Source organism: Electrona antarctica (genome assembly GCF_951216825.1).
Source record: "Electrona antarctica genome assembly, chromosome: 6".
NCBI classification, from domain to species: Eukaryota; Metazoa; Chordata; class Actinopteri; order Myctophiformes; family Myctophidae; genus Electrona; species Electrona antarctica.
Window position 1 is genome coordinate 2,783,270 of NC_136811.1, and position 14,875 is coordinate 2,798,144.

The 14,875-nt window shown below is 43.7% G+C and overlaps 1 protein-coding gene across 2 annotated transcripts in view; it reads left to right on the top strand.

Moving 5' to 3' along the window:
• Positions 1-8,794, top strand: part of LOC306925449 (peroxisomal carnitine O-octanoyltransferase-like) — a 46,432-nt gene extending 37,638 nt beyond the window's left edge. For both annotated transcript variants that reach the window (XM_079504274.1, XM_079504273.1), the window contains 5 exons: positions 4,696-4,819; positions 4,925-5,003; positions 6,781-6,874; positions 7,215-7,334; positions 8,585-8,794. In XM_079504274.1, the coding sequence (XP_079360400.1) occupies positions 4,696-4,819; positions 4,925-5,003; positions 6,781-6,874; positions 7,215-7,334; positions 8,585-8,705 (538 nt within the window). In that variant the 3' untranslated portion in view covers positions 8,706-8,794. The remainder of the gene's footprint in view (positions 1-4,695; positions 4,820-4,924; positions 5,004-6,780; positions 6,875-7,214; positions 7,335-8,584) is intronic.
• Positions 8,795-14,875: the final 6,081 nt, after the last annotated feature.

Sequence of the window (14,875 nt, forward strand, 5' to 3'; positions counted from 1 at the left end):
TGTGTGAAGTAAAGTTTATTGGTACAGCACCTTTCGCAGGCAATCGCAGTCACAAAGTGCTTTAACAACAAGAAAAGAAAAACAAGTCAGTAATAATCAATACAGAGTCAATACAAGTAAAACAAGTCATTAATAATCAATACAGAGTCAATACAAGTAAAACAAGTCGATAATAAAGTAGGCTAAGACAAAATAGAATTAAAATAAAACAATCAACATTTAACCAAGCCGGTGAAAATGAACAGGGAAGTCAAATAGGGCTATGACAGGCCTGTTTAAAAAGGTGAGTTTGTAACAGTCCTTTAAAAATGTCCACAGAGGCCACAGTTCTTACGTGGAAGAGGAACTCATTCCATAGCCTTTTGTTTTCAATGTTGTCTGAGGAACAACCAGCAAGGCCTGCTGGGTTTAATGATCTCAGAGACCTTCTGTGCACATACTATTGGAGCTGTTGGATACTGTTGTGTGTGAGTGTGTTTCTATGGTAGAAGCAAGCAAGTAGAGAGGCTTGATTCATCAGGCTGGCCCTCAGTCTATGTTTAAAGTTACTGAGTGAAGATGAGGAGTTGGCAATAAGCATGTGTGTCATTCCAGACTCTGGAATGACACACATTGAGGTTCTTTACTCTGGAATCCAGAGTAAAGAACCTCTGTCTTCTTGGCCCGGACGGTTAGCTCAACCGTCTGGGCACCTATAGGCTGCTGAGCCAGCCTGACGGCGTGCCGCGGGTTCGACTCCCGATCCCGACGGCCTTTGCCCCTGTGTCTTCCCCCCCATTTCCTGTCAGATTACTTTCAACCTATAGTAACCAGTAGTAGTAGTAAAGAACCTCTGTCTTTATTAGAGAACTGGCTATGAGTGGTACGGCTGAGGCGAGGATGGAGATTGTCAGATTGTCTAGTATATTATCATTGAAATTGAAGCACTTGAAAGGTAAGTGCATCCATGTATGAAAGAACAGGGCTGTACTATGGTAATGTCATAGATAGACAATGCATTTAGATGTCTAAACAGAGGAGCAGATGGAGCCAAATGACTAGAAGACGTAGCTATTCTTACACATTTCTTTTGAATATTGGGAATTCTGTTTAAATTAGACGGATATGTACTTGCCCAGACAATATTGCTACAATATAAATGAGATATGGATAAATTAAACTGTAATACAGGGTTAAGGCCCAATAAACCACACCGCTGCAACTCCTTGCAACAAAACAAACCACACCAGTTGCATGTTGCAAGGAGTTGCATGGCGACCCTCTGAGGCAAGCTTGATTAATGAAGCCAGATGTGGTGACACTAATTCCAAATATTATCAAAGTATTCTGCGGCACCTCTGCACCCACTTTGAGAACCACTGTTTTATACAACACATTACAACGTTAATCCGAGCCGCGCTGATCATCATGGCTGCTCTGGGGGCCTCGTCCCTCCGTTCCCTATAGACCTACACTACAGATACAACAATTTATAATTCAGGCATTTAGCAGACGCTCTTAATCCAGAGCGATTTACAGTAAGCAGGAACAAACAACATGGTAATACATCAAATACATCAAATAGTATATATAGACTAGTGCTATGTCTACATAAAATGCTATCTAAGTTACATAAATTGAGCCTTTGCGTATGCCTGCAAGGTCTTCGGGGCTAGGACAAGGGCAAGTGTCGCCGTTACAATGCGCTAGACCCAAGCCCCCAGAATGGCTGGGCAAACGATGGAAGTCATCTCCCTAATGGTCAAAACTGGCGCGGGTGGAAGTGACCCGTCTTCTATGCTTATTTTGCAGATTTCTCTGGCACTAGCGCCACATTCTGGCCTGGAGGGCTGGGAGGGAATGTGTTAATATCCCTAAACTTCTTCTTTTTAAACTATTTTGAAGAACATTTTTTGGTTCAAATAGCCGATCTATAAGATCAAAACATGTCGATGTAGATGGGCTAGTTAAACTATTACTGTTACTAAATTACTACTACTATTACTAACGAGTAAGACGCCACTGTCTAACAGACTCCCGCGTGTGACCGACTGATACTGACAATAAGCCACTCCCGACCTACTTCTATAGCAACCACACTGATTATGAGTGAATTTATATTCGTATTAATGTTCTGCTTGATAAGGGCCAACCCTTAGACCCTTGGGCAGTACCTGTACATTAAAAAGGGCACTTTACAATTTACAATTCAGGCATTTAGCTCCACACGTCCCAAACTCTTCTCCCTTCTGGCCCCAAAACTGTGGAATGCACTTCCCGTTGCAATCAGAACTGCAGCATCACTCCCGATCTTCCGCCGTAGTCTGAAAACCCACCTTTTCAGACTCCATCATGGCCCATAGCACTTACCCTACCCCCCTTAGACAGCACTTCTTAGACTTATATAGCATTTGAAACAGACTTATAGCATGTCATGTAGACAGCACAATAAGTGCATTGTATGTAGTCATAGCACTTCATAGTATATATGTACAGCATAGTATAGCATATATGTGTAGTTTATATGTATAGTGTCATTATATAGATATGTTCTAGTTATAGTTTATATGTATAGTGTCATTATATAGATATGTTCTAGTCACGTTCTTAGCTTACGCATGTTTCGCGATAAATGCATTTTTACATATGTGATGTATTCCCATGCTTTTTGTTCTTGCTTATTGTAAATCGCTCTGGATTAAGAGCGTCTGCTAAATGCCTAAATTGTAAATTGTAAATTGTACGCAATCCAGAGCGATTTACAGTAAGCAAGAACAATAATACAACATCAAATACATACAAATTGTCTTCAAGAATCATAAGTACCACAGACGAAAAACAGTCTAAGTCCAAATTTCATTCTGACCCCTCCACGAAAAGGCCTCGTTGTCCTGAACCCTTATCTATCATTTATACATTATGGATCAATAGTGTGGACTTAGACTGTTATTCGTCTGTGGCATTCCCAATCTATATAATTAAACTATGCACATACACTATAGAGTGCTATGTCTATAAAAATGCACTGTAATTTACATACGTTGAGCATTTGCATATGCCTGTAAGGTCGTCGGGGCGAGGGCTACGGGCTAAGATGCCACTTTGGGCATCAGCGGCAAAGGGAAGCACTTTACATAGAAGCTCTTCCCTCAAAATGTGTCTGTGGTAGGTCTTCTGTCCTCAATGAATTCTCTAGTGAGTCTTTAGAGACCCTTTACTGCTGAACCTAGCTCCACACTGGTCACAGGCGTAGGGCTTCTCTCCTGTATGAATTCTGTGGTGTTTTTTTAGATCACTGCTCGTGCTGAACTGTTTCCCACACTGGTCACAGGAGTACTGCTTCTCTCCTGTATGAATTATCGTGTGAGTCTTTAGAGACCCTTTTCTGTTGAACCTAGCTCCACACTGGTCACAGGCGTAGGGCTTCTCGCGCACGCACGCACGCACGCACAGCTTATGTACAGTTGATTTAGTGCTGGAAGGAAGCATTACTCTGTTAGTCCACTGACAACATTTCTCTTGAAGATGAAGATTAAATAAAAGTGTACAATGACATAAAAAGTTAAAAACATGCACTCACTTATTCTGTATAACTTTATCACAGGCTGCTTTAGCATGGCTCTCTGGTAGATCTCTGGCTGTTGTTGCTCCTCTGACACAGCAGCAGAAAAGCTGTCGGACGACATCTCTCTCTTTAAAAAAAACAACGCCTAAAGGTTCATCTCCTGCTTTTACCGTCCGGGATGTGACTTTATACTTGCTGAACAGTAGCCTATATGGTCTCGACTCAGTCCTCTGCTCTGCTTCCTGGATAAACTCAACACTGGACAGAACAGTGCTTCTTATTCTCCACCCCCACTCACACACTTGTGACCATGAAGTGCACACAGAGTAAACAAAAGACAGTTCTCGCTCATTCTTTACTTCTCATACGTTACAGTGTTCATAAAAACCTAAACTGCTACAACTAAAACATCTGCATTACTTAATTTAGAAGTCTACACAAATTAGAGACATTTTGAAGAATTGTTACCTCTCTACTGATAGGGAATTTTCCATCCACTGACAGTGTGCCTGCAAAGTCACTTTAGTTTAATGAAACTTATAACCTGTAACCTCTCTTCCACGAATCCGTCTATATGTAAGAGCTTTGAACAACTGTTGTTGTTAGAAATGTCTGCACTGGACAATTGTAGTTGTCAAGTGATGTTTGTATAAGACTTATTACTGGGTGCCTAGCGGTGCCTAGCTGTATCAATTACTGAGTTCCTGCACCTGGGGCCTCAAGGTCACGGGCACTGGCCGGCGCCAGAAACTAGCAGTTCTGATAAAAACTCTGTGAGACTGATAAAAAAAACCCTGTGTTGTCTCTCATTCTGTGTGTTACTTGCAACGGATTTATACCGTGTGCAACTTTCACCATTGTGTGCGCACATTTCTGTGTATTAAAACCACAAAGACAGCTTTGCTTCGATTCTTTTATTTTCTCATCGTTTCTAGTATTTATATCAAAGATTGCCTCCTCAGTACCAACATCAATACAGCATGGAAAATCTTATGCAACGACAACAAACTATTCAAAATCGTGGGTCTGAGAGGCTAAATGTCCTCCGTGTGGTTCAAATGCCAAATACATAATGGGCCTTGATATGAAAAGCGTTGAAAAACCAGTGCAGTAAAATGGTCGTGTTGTGTGTCTTCTTCTCGGCTCATCAGGCCTGGCAGCTGCTACGAGACAGCGATGACCCGCAGGTTCTACCACGGGAGGACGGAGACCATGAGGCCTTGTACCGCCCAGGCTGTGGCCTGGTGCCGGGCCATGCTGGACCCCGCCTGCTCCGTAAGTCTTCTAACATTAACCAAATGAACCCTTTGTATTCGCCCAGGCTGTGTTTTTTTTTATTTATTTTTTTATGTTTTTTTCTCTTTTTTTTCTCTCTGTCAGACTGATGCCAGGAGGAAAGCTCTGCTGCTGGCCTTCAACACTCACAACAAACTGATGGCAGAAGCCCAGAATGCACAGGGTCAGTCAGTTACTATGTGTTACTGTGGTGTAGACAAATAAGGGCCCTGGCAGGTAAATAAAAAAATCAAGTTCGGGCCAGGTGCAGTTTGCTTTCAGGTTGTCCGGCCCGGGCAAGTGCTCGTTTGACATGACTATCTATAAACACAACACGAGATATCTGTCTGAGCACCTGGCCAGGTGGCCAGAGATAGTGCTCTGTGGAATGTAAAATAAGAGCACTGTTTGTTTACCTATAATGTGCTGTTTTCACTGTTGCTTCACTTAACCCATAGTCATATTCATAGCCGTGTTAGTTACTTACTACACGGCTAGCCTTGCCGAGCCATGAGCCTATCTCCTGTAGTGTGAGGCAGCTTGATGTACAAGTACACCCCCTGGACATGACGCTAGTATGTCGCAGGGACTTACCCCCAATCCAACCCTTGATGCTGAGTGCCAAGCAGGGAGGCACTGGGTCCCATTGTTTAAACTGGCTTTGGTATGACCCAGCTGGGGATTGAACACCGAGCTCCCAGTCTCAGGGCGGACACTCGAACCACAAGGCCACTGAGCTGGTATAACAATTGTGTATTGCACAGCCTGAGAAAGTAATAAAAAAATCACACCCGTGTGAACTGAGTGGTGTAAGGTCTTATATAGACTGATCAACTGTGGTCTGACGTAATGTCTGACGTAATGAAATCACACCCGTGTGAACTGGGTGACCATAGCAACCATGCTCATTTTTTGGTACGAACAGACACGTAAACTAACAAAGCCAGTTGTAGGAGTGGTTTACACCACTCAAAAAAGGAGGGAAAAAAAGTGTTAAATTGAAAGGTAATAGAAATTTTACCCATCATTGTATGATGGGCAATTTCCTTTTTGGGCAAATGGGCATAACCTTTGGGCAAGTAGGACATGATCTGTACTTGCCTGACGGGCAAGCTGCCTCTGAGACCTTAGTGTCAACCTCTGTATACCGGGCCTGGAATTTTCATAATTTTTTACGGGCAAGCTAGGCCACTTGGCCTTTGACGTTGGCACATTGTTTTATGGCAGTGGTTTTCAACCAGTGGCCCGGGGACCACCAGTGGTCCTTGAGAGTGATCCAGGTGGTCCCCAGCTAAATGATGGAGAGTTGGTAACCAAATGGACCCTTATCAGACCTTTAACTCTCGAGAGCATAAAATGAAAACAAATGGACCCGTGCGGGTCCCATTCGGTTTCATTTTATGTTCTCAAGAGTTAAATTGTTGTTATACATCTGCATTTCTTAATTTACAAGAAGTCTACACATATAGAGAATGTAGAAGAATTGTTACTTTGATCAACATTTCAATACAGCTTGGAATTGTGGACAAATGATTAAGCGACAACAACATATTCTCTCGTCTCGGGTCTGAGAGTCTACATCAAATGGCCCGTGGCTTAATGAAAAAATAAATAATGGGCATTGATATGAAAAGGGTTGAAAACCACTGGTTTAGGGTACAAAGGCCAAATGCCAGTCCAGGGCTGAGCGTCAATGGTTTAACCCATTCTGGGCAGGAACCCCTTTTGGTGTTTTAAGCATTATGTTATACTTTAGCTATTGAAAAATAGCAGATATTATTTCGACGTCAGGCCTAAATGGGTTAAGTCCACATATAATAATGGGCACTATATGCACAGCAGCCATATTGGAAAGACACTGGGCCTCTTCCTTCCTTGGGCCGGGTTGGTGTAAATACGTTTTCTTTCCACACCACCGAGTGTCTCACATCAACGGAGTCACAATGTCGTTCCCTTCCCAGGGTTTGACAGACACCTGCTAGGCCTGGCCTTGATCGCCGGGGAGGAGGGACTACCCACGCCAGACATATTCCTGGACCCACTGTTTGCCAGGAGGTACAGTGACACTTATCTACTAAAAATGTAAACAAAAGACAAGATAGTGATGACCCCTAAGGTCATGTGTTAGGGTCAGGACAAATTAATTAACCCATTTTTGGCGGGAACCCCTTTTGGTGTTTTAAGCATTATGTTATACTTTAGCTATTGAAAAATAGCAGATCTACAAGCTCATAGCGCGGCACCGAGTGCCGCGCTACGAGCTTGTAGGTCTGCTATTTTTGAAAAATCGAAGAACGACTGACAGAAACAGCTTTTTCAGAAAACTGTCAGGATTTAGAAGACATCTGATCTCAGGTCAAAATGGGTTAATGACCGCTGGTGTTGTGTCCTACAGCGGCGGCGGAGGTAACTTTGTGCTGTCCTCCAGTCTGGTGGGTTACACCACTGTCATGGGCGCCGTAGCTCCCATGGTGCACCAGGGCTACGGCGTCTTCTACCGCATCAGAGACGACAGGTGACGTATAGAGAACCCGGCGCATGTGTCCATCAGTGTTGGTTTTGTCGACGGCCATTCCCCACTGATGAAAACTAAACTAGAAAAAGTTCTCCTCGGGGCACAGGTCTCCACCAGGCCAGGTCAGGTTGTGGCCTCCAGGGTGGCGCTATAATAAGCCAATGTGAAAAGGGTGCCATTTGTTCTTACGCCTTGGATGGCAATTGGAAGATTTGAGGCATTTTGTTCCAAAAATGTGTTTAGCAAAAATCCACCTGTTGGTGGTCGCTATAACAGGCCAATGTGAAAAGGGTGGGATATATTCCTCAGTCTAGTAGGAAAGTGCGTGAACGATTTCACGTAAATTGCACTCTGCGTTCATGATTTGAGGCTTTTTGTTCAAAACGGGCCAATCCTGCAAACTTTGAAAGCCAATGTTAGCCAATTAGGATGGAATAGGCCTATGAAATATCGGAAAGATCCGTCTTGAGCACATGACTCTAGAGATACTGTGTAACGATTTGCGGGATTTTTGGAGGAATAATATCAAGAAATGTGTGTTACAAAAGTCGGCCTCCTGGTGGCTCATCGTTGGCTCCTCCTGGTGGTTCATCGTTGGCATCTAGAGAGTGTATGTGCAAAGTTTGGCATCAACCGGGTTAACAGTGCCGGAGATTAGCTGGTAACAGACGGACGTACACACGAACGGACGGGCGGACGGACACAAGGACGGTCACACGGACGGACGGAGTGCAAAACATACTCAGTCCCCATGCCTTCGGCCTGGTGGAGACAATAAACCCTATTAAAGCTATCATGACTAAAACAAAGACATTGACAATTTCAACAAATAACACAAATAACTAAAACTAAACTCTGCACTTAAAAAATAAAAATAAAACATCTCAGATGACAAAAAGGTGATAGAATTTCATTCAAAAGACCTTGACTAAAAATAAATCAAAAGTTACTGTCAAAATCACAATTGGTGTCCAAACTGTCCATACATCATAGCGGTGTTTCTCAAAAGAGTTTAAAAAAAAGTTTACTAAAACTGTATTTTATGTTTCCAAAAACTGCTTGTAGATTGGTTATTTTCACTAGTTTGGGTCCCGGGGAGATCAAATGCAAGACTTTTGAGTCTCGAGCTAAAACATTTTGGAATCCATGCATTATTAGACCACAGTATACAGTAGCTCCTGCTCAGTGGAAGAGCGACGACACATCCTATATTGTTTATTTAACACCTTCTCTGTCTTCCCTGACTCCAGGATCGTGGCCTCCGTCACGGCGTGGAAATCGAGCCCGCAGACTGACGCAGATCGCTTCCACCAGATCCTGTGTGCCTCCTTCCAGAACATCCTCCACCTCGCCACCACCTCACAGCTGTAAACAGACTGATCCCAGACCAGGAGATACTACACCTCCCCACCACCTCACAGCTGCAGACTGATCCCAGACCAGTACATCCTCCACCTCGCCACCACCTCACAGCTGTAAACCCACTGATCCCAGTGGATTCAAGCAAAATAAAATCTCTCGACTGAAAAATGGTGTCCTAATGTGCGATTTGGGAAACCGTGAGATAAGGATTTCTTCCTGACACTGTTCTACATGTATACTGCCAACCAGGCGAAGAAATCACAGATTTGCTTTCATGAATTGTCCCAGACCGTTAGGATTTTATGGAAGATGCTTCTGTACATAATTGATATTTTGACCATTTCCAATGCTCTAACGTTCAAAAGAAATGCACATAAAGTGCACAAAGACCCGCACACCGCCTGCACTTGCAATGTGAACACTTTTATTAGGCAACGTTTCGGTCAAAGACCTTCTTCAGGCATCGTCGTCTTTGTGCACTTTATGTGCATTTCTTTTGAATACTTTGAGGCCAGTCAATCTAAGATTTGACCCGAAAGTAATCATTCAAGGTTTTTTAATGATCCTTAGGGTCATCCAAATAACATTAAAAATTGATAATTATATACATTTTGGATCACGGTAAATTCAGGGGTTGAACGTTGGGGTCCCATTGAAAACCTACAAGCTTTAACCTATATAACCTATATGCTTTAAGTACCATGTGACATGTCAAACTAGGGGGTTATTCATGATTCTGAACCCATTCCAAGCATTCGTTTTGCACGAAAAACACTCTTTGGGCTATAGCCGTCTTCACAATGTGATGATGTCAGCGCATTTGGGCAATTGGCTATGGCCGAATTTAGCCCAAGGAGTGTTGTTTTTAGCTTAGATTGACTGGCATATTTGAGTCCTGCCTCCGCACCCGTCTCTGAGCCTAACAGGTGTGCATAAGACTTTGTTGTTGCCCAATGCTCTAATATTAAAATAGTAACCAAAAGTAGCCGACTTACACACTCTCAATGCACCTGCGAGCTTGTAGATCGGCTACTTCCGCTGCACAATGTGCTTCCATAGAAGACATGCTGGTTTCTGTATGGAATCCAAATGACTGAAATCAGCCTCAATCTGTGACTGAGAAGTTTAATCCATGTCTGATCCGCTGACTCCAGGCCAGCTCACGGCTGTAACCGACATATCCGCTGACCTCAGGCCAGCTCACGGCTGTAACCGACAGATCTGCTGACCCCAGGCCAGCTCACGGCTGTAACCGACAGATCCGCTGACCCCAGGCCAGCTCACGGCTGTAACCGACAGATCCGCTGACCTCAGGCCAGCTCACGGCTGTAACCGACAGATCTGCTGACCTCAGGCCAGCTCACGGCTGTTACCGACAGATCCGCTGACCTCAGGCCAGCTCACGGCTGTAACCGACAGATCCGCTGACCTCAGGCCAGCTCACGGCTGTAACCGACAGATCCGCTGACCCCAGGCCAGCTCACGGCTGTAACCGACAGATCCGCTGACCTCAGGCCAGCTTACGGCTGTAACCGACAGATCTGCTGACCTCAGGCCAGCTCACGGCTGTAACCGACAGATCCGCTGACCTCAGGCCAGCTCACGGCTGTAACCGACAGATCCGCTGACCCCAGGCCAGCTCACGGCTGTAACCGACAGATCCGCTGACCTCAGGCATTGAACCCCAACCATGAAATGTTCTATGAGCAGGGCGTGGCTGTAAACAAGCATCTCGAGCTTAGTCCACTTACCCTGGGTAAACAAAGAACTTTGCTTTTTGCTTTGCTTTACTGGATATAACATTTGTATCTCAAACTGACAATGGTTTTGCTTACTAAAGAGTTGGAGAGACCACCGTTAGAGCTATTCAACACTTGTATTAAATGGAAATACAGTATCACTTACATCGCATTTAATATTCTGTTGTAAAATGGTGTTTTTGGCACACGATGGTGTAATATGACAAAGTACAAAATCAGGTTTAACCACTTAAACCTCAGCATGAATATTGTGGGGAAAACTTTGGGAGAAAATAGCAGATCGACAAGCTCAATCATTAATGAGCTTGTCGATCTGCTATTTTCTGCGATAACAGCAAACACTTGTACAGAGCCTTGAGGAACTCCGGTTAAGACTGTGGTTAAGACTAATATGAGGTCAGTACTGTATTACTGTGAGTTTATGTAACTGACCATACTTTCAGTCTGTACTGGTGTCTAGTTTTTGACCTTTTAACTTGTAATCTTGTTTAATGTTTGAGCACAGATCAATGCAACGGTGCAGCCACGCTGCATCCAGTGATTTATGTCATATAGTTTTACCTTGATTATTATTTCACTTTCTTGTAATTTCTTTCTAATGTACTAAGTGTACTAATGAATAACATGAATCAAATCGGTGATTTTGAAGAATGTCGGAAAAGACACCGATGACTCCAGACAGTTATACATTTATGAACATACACAACGATTAGCCTTTGCATAATATGGTCTCTCCTCTCACTCTTGTTGGACATTTTACAACTCATTGTAATCAAGTTTGGATGCTATTTTCCATAGCTACCTCAGTAGTTTGATCTTTGGATGCTATTTTCCATAGATACCTCAGTAGTTTGATCTGGTGAGCCTTATGAAAAACAAACAAAAAAAAGCTTGTTGCCACACAAATGCTTAGAAAAATAAATACAAATGGCTATTTGACAACGTAACAATGTCTTCCTTGGGGATAAAAGAAAATAATAAAGTTGCATATTTTAGCCTAGGAATTGATATTATATTATTTGTAGAGTTTATGTGTGTAATCCATGCTGCAGGTTAAAATACTAAGATGAAAGCGCATGGAAATCTCACTCAGTCAGGCTAAGGTAGTGATGGTGCATTTGGTAAAGAAAAGGACCTTGAAGTCAAAAAAGTTATTTAACTGCATCAATGGCAATAGCACAAACTTTGGCATGCTACTAGTCCTACATACTTACACCTAGAAACCCCATTTATTTATTTTCGGTTCATCTTACGGTGGACATGTTTGCCTGAAAAGGAATCTTTGAAATGTTTCATAGTTTTAGAAATATATACTTTCGTATACTTACTTACTTAGGCCTTTAAATTCCCTGAGGAACATGCTGAGGCTCCTCCATCCCCTTGGGTCTTGTGGCCTCCGCTCCAGGTGTTGCCATGACAGCCCTTGTGCCTTTATCTCCTGCTCTGTGGTTCTTCTCCAGGTGGCTCTAGGCCTTCCTCTCTTCCTCTTGCCTTGCGGGTTCCATATTAATGCATGTTTCGTGATTGATCTATTGTGCCTGCAGTGTGTGTCCTATCCATGTCAATTTCCTCCTCCTGATCTGTGTTTCTATTTATTTTTTAATATAGTGCTTACAAATTTGAGAACATTTGAATGGGGGTCAATGGCAGATTTTGGCACTTCAAAAAAAATCACATTCACCTAGAAACTCCATTCACACTTGTAATAATTCAGCTACTGTGGACAGTGTAGTCTTCAGAGGAGACATCCAAGGCCGAATGCACAGAGATAAGATGTCTCTGAATGCCCAATGCACCCCTCCCTTCCTCCTCTCTGCCCTCCTGCATGCCTTCCTGTGCGTGTGTGTGTGTGTGTGTGTGTGTGTGTGTGTGTGTGTGTGTGTGTGTGTGCGTGTGTGTGTGTGTGTGTGTGTGTGTCGCTCTCTCTCTCTGACCAGAGGGGTGGGGTTAGGACACCTATTTAAACGTATTTTTGAGGTACGCTAGACCCTCCTATACCCAGCTTTGTGTATCTGCGTGTGTGTGTGTGTGTGTGTGTGTGTGTGTGTGTGTGTGTGTGTACCACGGACATTATTTGATTGGCTGACCGCGAAATGCGATACATTATGATGGATGATGATAAGATAATTTCTTTGTTTTACGTTATTTGTCATGTCTGCCGTGTGCGACCCGTCCTTTTCCACAAGGCCCAGTATAAACGATCCTGTTCAGTGGTGGAAAAAGTACTCAAATGTTTTACTTAAGTACAAGTATCAATACTGCACAGTAGATGTACTCCGTTAGTAGTACAAGTAGTAGTCCCGTATTCAAAGTTTACTCAAGTAAAAGTACAATAGTCAAAATGTACTTTAAGTACTAAAAGTAAATGTACTCATATTGCAGAATGTCCCATTTCACAAGTTCAAAATGTGTACAAAATCTTTTGAAAGTAGCCGATCTACAAGCTCACAGCGCCTTGCATCGCAACCATTGTGGGTGTATGGGCTTTTTCTCTATCACACTATCACTAATAATAATGAATAATAAATACGGAATACGGGTGAAATTCACCCGAACACATGACTGTAGAAAAAACAGGGATGTGGGCAGGGAAACAAACTGATTGAATATTTTATTAACATTTGCAACAACTACAAAAACACAGTATCACAGTATCAATACTGCAATGTAGCCAATGCCTCAAGTATAAAGTACAAATACCTCACAATTGTACTTAAATAAATGTACTTAGTTACTTTCCACCACTTGGATTTGATTTCAAAGACCAAGTGCTTCTCTCTCCCCCCTCCCCCTGCCGTTAACCTGTGTAGGAAGGTCCGAGCACTTAAGGCCTGTCCATGCTAAAAGCAGTATAACCAGTTTCATCTCCTCCGCCTACAGTTCCCAATTGTTTTAGAGGCAGCGGTGGCCGAACGGATTGCGGAGCGGTCTTGATACCGGAAGGTCGCGAGTTCGAATCAGCGGTCCGACACGTTAAAATTACCAACGCTGAAGTGCCCTTGAACAAGGCATTGAACCACTACGATGAAATGTTCTATGAGCAGGGCCTGGAAACAAGTTCTTGAGCTTAGCCCAGATACCCTGGGTAAATATAGTAATCATTTCATTTCATTTGCAAGCCAAGATCTACCACTAAAATATGTTTAAAAATCACTTGTTTTTTGCCATTTATGACAGGCAAAGAGTAGTTGTTTAAATAATAAACACTGATAGTTATATAATCAATGCCTAAACGTATTATATATTAAAAAATATTAGGACAAAAATACAAATACACTTCTTTTTTTTGTACTTGATGATCTGAGGAAGTTTTTTTTTTTATCCTTTATTGTCTATTACATTATAACATTTTTAAACATGACACCATATCATAACATCAGTGACTTGTGCTTTTGTTTGAAATGTACCTATATACCTATATATATTGTGGCGTCTCCGGCGACAACCACCGGCATACACAGTCACACGTTGCCATGGCAACCAGTAGCGCGCCACTCAGACAGGCGCGCAGAGTACAGAGAGCCGCTCTAGGCATCGTAGCAGAACACGCCTACCTGCCCAACCTCCTACTCGGCCAGCTGACACTAATGCCTACTCGCCAGGTAACCACACGCACCTGCGCGTCTGAAACCACTATATAACCGCCTGCCGGCTCGCGGGTCAGAGTAGGTTGATTCACCACGCAGGGCGGCTAGACAGACAGCACGCTCGTAGCAAAAGCCTTGGGTGGCTTTATGGAGCAGCAGCAATAATAGCAGCAACGCGGACAGCAGCAACGCGAGCAGCAGCAACAGCAGCAACAGCAGCGACGACAGCGGGCCGGACGCCGAGGCGGAGGAGGAGAGTGACTAGAGGACCCCTCGTTCCTCCCGGCCGCCTACCTGCCACTCAGGTTGTACGCCCCCCCCTCTTTCTCTACTCTGGCATATAGAAGAATGTTGAAGATCACCATAGCAACCGAGCCTGGCCAGCCTTTGTTTGAGTGTCGCTAAACGGGCACCGCCCCTTTGTTATTCGGACGCGCTCTGAAAGAAGAGAGCGCACCTTTGTGAAGAGACTTTAGAGAAGCCCGTTGTTTGATTTGGCTGAAGAGTGAGAGGAGAGAACGTTTGGGCTTAGACCCCGCTACTGAACTGTCTGTTGGCGAGAGAGCGCCACCCGGCGGCTCGCTGCTGCTATTGCCGCCCAGAGAGAGAGAGAGAGAGAGAGAGAGAGAGAGAGAGAGAGAGAGAGAGAGAGAGAGAGAGAGAGAGAAGAGGAAGAGGACAAGAAGAGAGTTTAATTCCAAATCTGGTAGATCGCCTCGGGCGGACCCGAGGCCCCAGTATTATTATTTGTGACTTATACAAAGTGTCTAACAGTGCCTTCTCACCCCTGCAGCCTGGACGGACACTTGGAGCCCGAGGACAAAGGGCCTCG